This window comes from Cricetulus griseus, chromosome 4 (assembly GCF_003668045.3).
Source record: "Cricetulus griseus strain 17A/GY chromosome 4, alternate assembly CriGri-PICRH-1.0, whole genome shotgun sequence".
In the NCBI taxonomy this organism is placed as follows: Eukaryota; Metazoa; Chordata; class Mammalia; order Rodentia; family Cricetidae; genus Cricetulus; species Cricetulus griseus.
In genome coordinates this window covers 102,213,345-102,222,894 of record NC_048597.1, presented here as the reverse complement: position 1 = coordinate 102,222,894, position 9,550 = coordinate 102,213,345, and the positions used below count along the sequence as shown (strand labels likewise).

Below are 9,550 nucleotides of genomic sequence, written 5' to 3'. Positions count from 1 at the left end.
CTACAGAGTGAGTTCCAGGATAGTCAGGACTACACAGAGAAACACTCTCAAAATACAAAAAAAGGGAGGACCTATTTCTTTCCAACACATACATTCATAAATACATATCTCAAAACACAGTTTTAATTTTTAATTGTATAAATAATGTTTGATTTGGGAAAATAAGATTCATGTATATATACCCTTCCAATATTTTTTCATTTGGAGATATGTTTTGTTACAATAATTGTACCTCTTCAAAAACAAACAAATCAATCAAAAGAAAATCCCTCAAAAAACAAAAATCCAACTGTAAATAAAATTAAAATTAGACTCAAGTGCACTGGAGTGTGCACACATACATACACACACACACACACACACACAAGAACAAGAGATGTGTAGGGCAGGTTGATTTATATTATATAAAGTCTCTGCATAAATTGTTACTTCAATTTTTTTAAATCCAAAATGATGCTGTCAGAATAAAATCTCTTCTTGAAAGAGTAGTGGTTTCAGAGCTCAGAGCACAATCCAGGCTCACTCCAGGGAGAGACCAGCATTGTTTACAAGCAGCTGCTTCCCATGGTCACCTCTTCCAAAAGCATTCCTAGGGTCACAATCAGATGGCCACTGTGTAGTCAACCTCACTCATTCTGCCGTTCTTGAAAATATTCGTCAAACATGGAGGAAGACTCTTCTTCCTGTTCCTGACACAAAAGAAAGACAAAACAGAAAATGAATTCCCTCCTCTCAGGGGACCTCAAGAGAGTTCACATCCCGAATCCCAAGCTACCTTTGGCTCCTTAAACTCCAAGTCCTCCCCATACTGAATGGCAAAGTCGATGTGCTGCAGCACGATGCTCATGCTCTCCTCATCCGACTGATCATATGGCAGAAACCGAACCATGCTGTAGTCATCAATCTATGGGAGTGTGGTTCACAAGAGGGTCACTTGAGGGTATACAGCATATCATTTCCATCTTGGGTCCGGGGTGGTTTTTTTTTTGCAAGAGTTTCTCTGTGTAGTCCAGGCTGGCGTTGAACTCACAGACATCACCTACCTCCCAAGTGCTAGGATTAAAGGCATGTTTCACCACAGCCTGGCAATGGCTCTTACTCTTACACTCTCCTCTTAGAAGTGGAGTGGAATGGTGGTGGCTCACACCTTTAATCCCAGTGCTCAGGAGGCAGAGGCAGGTGGATCTCTGTGAGTTCAAGACCAGCCTGATTTACACAGCAAGTTCCAGGACAGGTTCTAAAGCTACACAGAGAAAACCTGTCTCAAAAAAAAAAAAAAAAAAAAAAAAGTATAACTCAGCTCAGCAGGTAAAGGTGCTTGCTGCCAAGCTTGACAACCCAAGTTCATCCTTAGAATCAACTCCCGAAGCTTGTCTTCCTGGCACAAATGCATGCACACACAAATAAAGGAAACCAAATAAGCAAGCAAATACACACATGCACTGGACTAGGAAAGGGAAAGCTGGAAACAGACTTCTGACTCAATAGCACATAGCTGGTTACTAGGTAACCAGATGCTATTTCACTGGTACCCATCTCAATTCCAGAGTCACTTGAAGTGATGAAAGTGTGAAGGCTCAAACACAGGTGGACACTAGCTGGCTGTGGGCAGACATTAGCTGGCCGTGGCAGATACCTGAGGAGTCATTCAAGAAGGTCTGAAAGGAAGCACTGTGAAGCTTACCAGGCCACACACAGCTTTCGTCAACTTCTTGAATTTTTGGCTTCTTAAGTCACCTGTTGAATCTTCTAGCAGAGAGTATAAGTCTGGATCTAGAAACCTGTATAGGTGAGAAGGGAGACAAAGGAGGAGGACTACATGAGGGAAGAGACGGATACCTCGGAACCTGTCTAGGTGGGGCAGAAGGCTCATCCCAAACAGAGCCCCACTGGGGAGAGACAGCCCTGAACTCACTTCTCAATTTCCTTCTTGGCTTTCTTACTCAGCAGGTCCATCTTTGTCATGATGTTAACTTGTGGGATTTCTAGAGAAATCATGGCGCTTAGAGCCGCCAGGATGCCAGAAATAAACTGGAGAAGAAAAGAGTGCAAAAAAGATGAATTATTGCAAGGGCACCCAGACTCACTGGAAGGATACTGGCATATATATGACTCAGGATACTAACCTTGCTTGCTAGGAGGTGGCAGAGCCTTGGCCCCAGAGGAGACAAGGGAAGATGTGACCTCATCTATGTGACCAGAGGGGTGTGGCAGGCCTTTAATCCCATCTGAGCAGGTAGAGAGCATGTTCTGGGCCAGCTGTTGCTACACAGAAATACTTTATCCCAAACCCAACAATAAATCAACCTTCATTGATGACATTTCTTTTTAATTAATTAATTAATTTTTTATTTTTATTTATTTGTTTATTTGGTTTTTTTCGAGACAAGGTTTCTCTGTGTAGCTTTGGAGCCTATCCTGGCACTCATTCTGGAGACCAGGCTGGCCTCCAACTCACAGAGATCCACCTGCCTCTGCCTCCCAAGTGTTGGGATTAAAGGTGTGCACCACCAATGCCCAGTTCTTTTTTAAATTTATTTTTTTATTTCATGTTTGTTGGTGTTTTGCCTGCATGTATATCTGAGTGAGGATGTTGGGCTCCCTGGAACTGGAGTTACAGACAGCTGTGAGCTGCCATGTGGTTGCTGGGAATAGAACCCAGGTACTCTGGAAGAACAGCCAGAGCTCTTAACTGCTGAGCCATGTCTCCAGGCCCAGATTACATTTCTTGACTTTGACCATGACATTAGCCTTCTTTCCCACTAATACCCTCAGGACTACTGAGAAAACTGAGTCTATAACTCCTAAACTGGACAAAAGGGCCTCAGAAAACTAAAAATAGATTTAAAAAAAATCCTTATATTTGAGATACTGCCTTACTATGTAGCCCAGGCTGGTCCTGAACTTGCAGTAAACCCTCCTGCCTCAGCCTCCTAAGCACTGACTGGGATTGCAGGCACAATAAATCACATACCTTGCTCAGTAATTTAAAAAAAACAAAAACAAAAACAAAACACATCCATGTTCTTTCAACACAAGGATTTGTGTTTCTCTCTCTCTTTTTAAACTTATTTATTATGTGTACACTGTTCTTGCCTGCATGTATGTCTGCATGCTAGAAGAGGGCATCAGATCTCATTATATATGGTTGTGAACCACCATGTGGCTGCTGGGAATTGAACTCAGCCACCTCTGGAAGAACAGCCAGTGCTCTTAACCACTGAGCCATCTTAGAGCCACTAGGTTTTTTTTTTTTTTTTTTTTTTTTTCCCTTTTCTCATATATTATATCCCAACCAGTTTCCCCTCCCAGCCCTTCCTCACCTTCCCCAGGTCAATATTTTAAAATACACATCTAATACAGTGCCCATCTGCCTCATAAGCAGTTCTCTTATTTGTTTATTTGTCTAAATTATTTATTTATTTATTTATTTATTTATTTATTTATTTATTTATTTATAGACATGGAGCTCTGGCCGGCCCAGAACTCAAGGAGATCCTCCTGCCTCTGCCTCCTGAGTGCTAGGATTAAAGGTATGTGCCACCACATCTATCCCAAATCTATTTTCTTTTTTTTTTTTGGTTTTTCAAGACATGGTTTCTCTGTGTAACAGTCCTGGTTGCCCTGGAATTCACTCTGTAGACCAGGCTGGCCTGAAACTGAGATTCACCTGCCTCTGCCTCCTGAGTGCTGGGATTAAAGGTGTGCTCCACCACCCAGTTGCAAACCTATTTTCTAGTCAAACAAATATTCACATAATAATCTCATCATTGAAGATACTAAACAAATGGTATAGGCTATGAAACGTTCAGACTCATAAAGAATGAGCAGAGACTGATGTTCACTTTCTACCCAGGACCGAAAAATCTACAAGTGATTCATCCTCATACCTTGAAAGACTCCACCATGAATTGAGAATCAACAAGGAACACTCCACACACTCGGAACTCCCACTGTTCAAGCTGCTGGACCAATTGCTTCATCACAGGCAGGTGTGTATACAGTTCAATCTGACCTGCAGGGAGAACACCACAACACAGTAACCCGGTTACTGCAGCTCGTGTACACATGGGACATTACCAGTTACTACAGCTCATGCACACACGGGATGCTCCCGGTTACTGCAGCACGTGTGCACACCCAGGAAGCTGCAGAGACGGTGTAAAAGGAGTAGGGGCACACAGTGGTATGATGTATGTCTAGTGTGTTTGAAGCTCTTAATTCAATCCTGGTACTGAAGAGAGAAGGAAGTCAGATCCTACTATGACATCCAGGTGGTGTCTGTGATGCTGAGGATTGAACTATGGCCTCAAGCAGCCTAGGCAAGCACTCTGTGACTGTATCACCTCTCAGACTCAGCATTAAGGTTTTTTTTTTTTTTTTTTTTTTTGCTTCTTCTTTGAGTTTTGTTTTTCCTGCATTTTTTTTCCTGAGAGTTTTATTATTTCGAATTATGTATGTTTGCATGTCAGGTGTTTGCAGGTGCCTGTGGAGGCCAGAAGAGGATGTCATAGGTGTTGGGAACCAAACTTAGGTCCTCTGGAAGAGCAAGTGCTCTTAACCTTTGAGCTCCTCTCCATGCCCTGCACTCAGCTGGTAAGGGGACTAACAGATTCCCAGGACAACCTAAGGTATGGCCACCATGGGAACATGGAACAGATATCAATTTTCACACCTCAGCTTTTGCCAGTGCTGGGAACTAGGGATGTGACCACATGGCAGACTGCCCGCCTGACATGAACTAGCCCTGGGTTCAACCCTCAACAAAGAAAAGCAAAAATCCAAGCACAAAGGGGTGTGCAGCTTAGAAATATTCACACCCTTAAGTACCCATCACACACACACACACACACACACACACACACACACACACACACACACACACACACACTTTTTGTGGGAGTCCATGTGTTTAATTAAAAGCAAGAGGAAGAAAGCAAGCAAAGTCCGAAGATGAGAAAAGCTGGTCAGGATCCAAGTTCATACTTCCCCTCCGGAAGCTGGGTGGCATTCCCTACCCTTTACCAGTTTCACCTCACAACACCTCTGCTCACTGTGCCCCAGCCATCCTGACCTCCAATCTGCCTACTGCATCTTGTCTTCGGCCCTTTGCCTGCACAGTTGTCTTAATTTTGTCTTACCAGACTAGCTTAAAGGACAATTGACCGGTGGCCTCCTGAACCCTTCTTCTTCAGAATAGCCCATGTTCCTTCTGTGAGTCACCTGCCACAAATACTAATCATGGAGTGACTTTGTTTATGTTGCTTGCCACCAGATCCTAAGCTCCATGGCACAGGCCCTGGCTCCCTTATTCTCAAAGTTGTTCTCAGTAAGCATTTGATGAACTCAAGGGATAAACTGGAGCCAGCTCCTCAGTGCAGTCATTTACTACTGTCCCCACGAGGACACAACCATCACAGCTTCAGGGCAAACAGCACATTAAAGTGGCTGACATACCTGGACAGTCAAAAAGGATGTAATCGTCCTCAACGTGTCCCAGGCAGTTCTCTAGCCAGTCAAAGTTGTTGGCAAAGTACTCCATGCAGAATACCAATCCTCCATTGGGACCAAACCGCAGAGAACTGTCCTCCATCACATCGTCCACCTCGATCAGTTCCCGGATGTCTAGAGAGCCAGGCAGGGAGCGGAATGAGTATTCACCTAGAGAACTTTTATCCTCTTTAGTAGTGACTAACAGATATGAAAGAACTCACCTGTGGGGCTGGGAAGACGCCCTGAGATGAAGAGTGCTTGATGCACAAGCATTAAGACCTGAGTGTGAAACTCTAGCACCCATGTAAAAAGCTGGGCACAGACATGTCTGTAACTCCAGTGCTGAGGAGTGGAGGACGGAAGGTTGCTGGGGCTTGTCTCCAGATTCAGGTGGAGAACCCGCCTCAAAGGAGTAGGTGGAGTTACAACATCTGACTGAACAAATAAATTACGGCACAGATATTACACAGCAGAACACTATGCACACAGACAAAGGGGAGGGGAAGCTCTTTTTTTGCGTGTTTGGGTTTTTGAGACAGGGTCTCACTATGTAGCTCTGGCTGTCCTCGAACTCAAAGAGATCAGCCTGATTCTGCCTCCTGAGTCTGGGATTAAAGGTGTGCTCCCCATGCCCAACTTGAAGGAGAAGCTCTTTAGGCACTGCTATAATATAATCTCCCAGCTGTATCATTAAGTGAAAATTTCAAGGCATGGAGCTTCCTGCAAGAACTGGGTGTGTGTGTTGGAAGAAAAAAAGCTGGTTTGATGGTCCACTATAGTCTTAGCTCTTGGGAGAAAGAGGTAAGAGGATCCAAAACACAAAACAAAACACAGAAGTCCACCACACACACATGACTATACACTCAAGCTGGATTTTAGATGCACAAGTTGCTTATGGAGGAACATATCAGAAACTAGTAACATGGGCTGCCCCAAGGAGCGGTATCATTGCCGGGCCACCATCAGGGAGATTTTCCTGCCTACTTCCTCCTGTGTCCTTCACATTTTGACCATTCAGCTGTGTATTAACTGTATCAAGAAGGAAACTAAAATGAAGCCAACTTCTATCTCTTAACTAGATGACCCAAGGAAGCTAGTTAACTCCAGAGCTCACTCATGCTGGAAGGATGGGAACTGTGTGACTTACCTACAGAAAAGTATTAAATATCCTGGGATACAGACAGTTCTCATTCATTTTGGAAATCAAAATAAAACCGACATGAAGTTGGTCTTGGCTCCTGTTAATTTGGGCAGGCCTCTCATCTCATACAGTTTCCCTCCTGGGTTCTTAAGGTCCTAGGTCCTTCTAATACATCTTTTCACTTAAGGCAGCTTTAGTGCTCTCACCCACATGATCTGGAAGCCACAGCCTGCCTTTCTCTGAGAGCAATGAAGGTGGTTTCCACCCCTCCTCAGCCTGCTCCCTGACTCCACCTAGCAGTCCACACTCTCCTCATGACCACACTCCCGGCTCTAGTGTGTAACCCCAGCCATCAAAAGGCAAATGCAAAAGTTTCGAAGTACAAGGTCATCCTTGGCTATACAAGGAGCTTGAGGGCAGCCTCAGCTACATGAAATTCTATTTCAAATCTCAAGCAAAAAATAAAAATGTTCCATGGCAGTGTCCACACTGTAGCACCTGCCACTTCACTCCAGTCCACTCCCACCTGCCTTCAGCCCCACTGCTCCCCCGCTAACACTGGCCTCAGCTGGCAATGACACCATGTCCCCACATCTAACAGCCACTTTCTATCACTGTCTGACAAACTGCTCAGCTGGACCTAAGGTGAGCAGCAGCTCTTTCATGAAAACTTCCCCCTTGTCCGTTCTGAAGCTGTGCCTTCCTCTCACCTCACTGATGTCACCTCCTCTAGCAGCTTCCCAAGAACACACACCCTCAGGGCTGAGCAGCCCACTTTCAGTGCCAGGGGACGCTGTGCAGGACTCACCAGCCATCACAGGGTAGTTGAAGTGCTCTGCTGCTGGATCCAGGTTGACCACCTGGACAGAGCGGTTGAGGGCTTCGCAGTGCTGAACCATGGTGGAACAGTAGGTGCTCTGTAACATGACAAGGTGGGGTGGTTAGCACACGGGGCAAGTGTGGTGCCGCCCTTCACACCCCCAGGGGACTTTGCCACTCTTTGGGGCAGTGTCCACTCAGGCCAAAGCTGCACCTTTGGGAAAAGTGCTGGGAAGGCAGTCAAAACAGAGCTATAGATCAAGATGTGGCTTGGGCTCAGAGAACTTTAACACAGTCCAAAACTTAGATTATGCAAATGATTTCCACTATGCTTCCCTTTGACACACTGCTCTCTCTGACTGGGACCACCCCTTCATACATCAAAATGTACTATGATTGACATGCCAGCTATGCATCTTCCCAAATAGATTACAGGCTCTGCAGAGTCACATGCATAACTCTGGTACTCAGAACCTGTGTTTATTAAATACTCAAGTGACACAACACCTCCGAAGACTTGATATGTAATCATTATCTTTGTCTTTTCTACTGTGTTTAGTGTCCCTAATATTATTCCCCGAATATATATTTACAAGGAAACATAGTCTAGCACATGGGAGGCAAAGGAAGGTAGATCTCTGAGTTGGAGGCCAGCTTGGTCTACACATGAGTTCCAGGACAGTCTGAGCTACACAGAGAAACCCTGTTTCAAAACAAAACAAGGAAACTCATATCACAATTTAAAATAAAACAACAAGCCAGGCAGTGGTGGCCCAAGCTTTTAATCTCAGCAATCGGGAGGCAGAGGCAGGTGGATCTCTATGAGTTCAAGACCAGCCTAGTCTACAAGAGCTACTTCCAGGACAGCGTCCAAAGACACAGAGAAACCCTGTCTCAAAAAACCAAAACAAACAAAAAATAAATAAAAAACCAAATATTATATTTCTCATAATACGAAGGTAATTACAAAATTCTAAGTAACTTTTTCCAGACGTGGGAGTGCCTACCTATAATCCCAGCACAAAGAAAGTCAAGGCAGGACTTCCATGAGTTTAAGGCTAGGGTGGACCACACAGTTAAGACTCTTGTCTCCAAAAGTAATTAGTTAACTTAATTTTTTTATTTATTATTGTTGCAGAAGACCTGGGTTTTCCACAAGCAACACCCTCTTCTGGTCTCTTTGGGCAGTGTACACAAGCCAGATAAGTATCAGAAGTCCATATCCCAACCACCCTCTCTACACCACTCCCCTCCCTCGAGTGCTGGGATGGAACCCAAGGCTCAAACTTCTGAGGAACAGTGAAGAACAAGACCCTATTCTGGGTGTGTGACAGAGGGCCTGTACCGAAATGAGTCAAAAACGGACTCAAATTCTGGCCAGAACCGTATGACTTTGAAAAGTTATCCTTTCTGTAGAATGAGTATAGGTTTAAGCTAGGGAGTGGTTATGAAAACACTTGGGACGGCCAGAGCAGTTCCTGGAGCAAAAGTATCCTATTAATATTATTATTTTCAGGCCGGGCGGTTGTGGCGAACGCCTTTAATACCAGCAGAGGCAGAGGCAGGTGGATCTCTGTGAGTTCGAGGCCAGACTGGTCTACAGAATGAGTTCCAGGACACGTTCCAAAGATACACAGAGAAACCCTGTCTCGAAAAAGCTAAGAAAACAAAGTGTGTTGTGTGGGTTCCTGCACGTGAATGCACTGTTCGTGGAGGCCTGGGGCTGGAGTTACAGCTCTGTGTGTGTGCTGGGACCCGAACTCCAGTTCCCTGGAAGAGCACAAGATCTTAAGCGCTCAGCCACCTCTCCTGTCCCCCCAGTAATTAGTAAAGCTGCCTTTACTCCTCCAACAAAAACAAGGAACAAGCAGAGAGCGGAAGCGAATTACCCAGGGCTCCCGGGAGCCCCGACGCCCACGAACCGCAGCTCCTCGAGCCTCACCTTCCCGCTGCCCGCGGGGCCCATAACTAGCTGCGCATACCGAGGCATACCGGCTCTCCGCCTTCCCCCGGCCGCCGGCGCTCACACTCCCTTCAGCCTTCGCGCGAGCTCCCCTGAGCTCCGGGGACAAGGGTACCAGCCAATCGCGACCCAGA

At 45.3% G+C, this 9,550-nt stretch overlaps 1 protein-coding gene across 4 annotated transcripts; it reads right to left on the bottom strand.

Annotated features, from left to right (window-relative positions):
• Window positions 1–107: 107 nt before the first annotated feature.
• Window positions 108–9,549, bottom strand: Gpn3 (GPN-loop GTPase 3). Of its 4 annotated transcripts, none has more exons than XM_035443299.1 (9): window positions 9,396–9,549; window positions 7,345–7,551; window positions 5,715–5,928; window positions 5,458–5,625; window positions 3,891–4,015; window positions 1,916–2,031; window positions 1,685–1,781; window positions 776–904; window positions 108–689 (listed from the first exon to the last, which is right to left on the bottom strand). In XM_035443299.1, the coding sequence occupies exons 1-9, from the start codon at window positions 9,441–9,443 to the stop codon at window positions 627–629; spliced, it is 1,167 nt and encodes a 388-aa protein (XP_035299190.1). In that variant the 5' UTR covers window positions 9,444–9,549; the 3' UTR covers window positions 108–626. The 4 variants fall into 4 exon arrangements, with proteins under 4 accessions (XP_035299190.1, XP_035299191.1, XP_027269846.1 ...); XM_035443300.1 differs by having other exon boundaries at window positions 9,446–9,534; XM_027414045.2 differs by lacking the exon at window positions 5,715–5,928 and having other exon boundaries at window positions 7,443–7,551; window positions 9,396–9,548.
• Between the last annotated feature and the right edge of the window lies 1 nt (window position 9,550).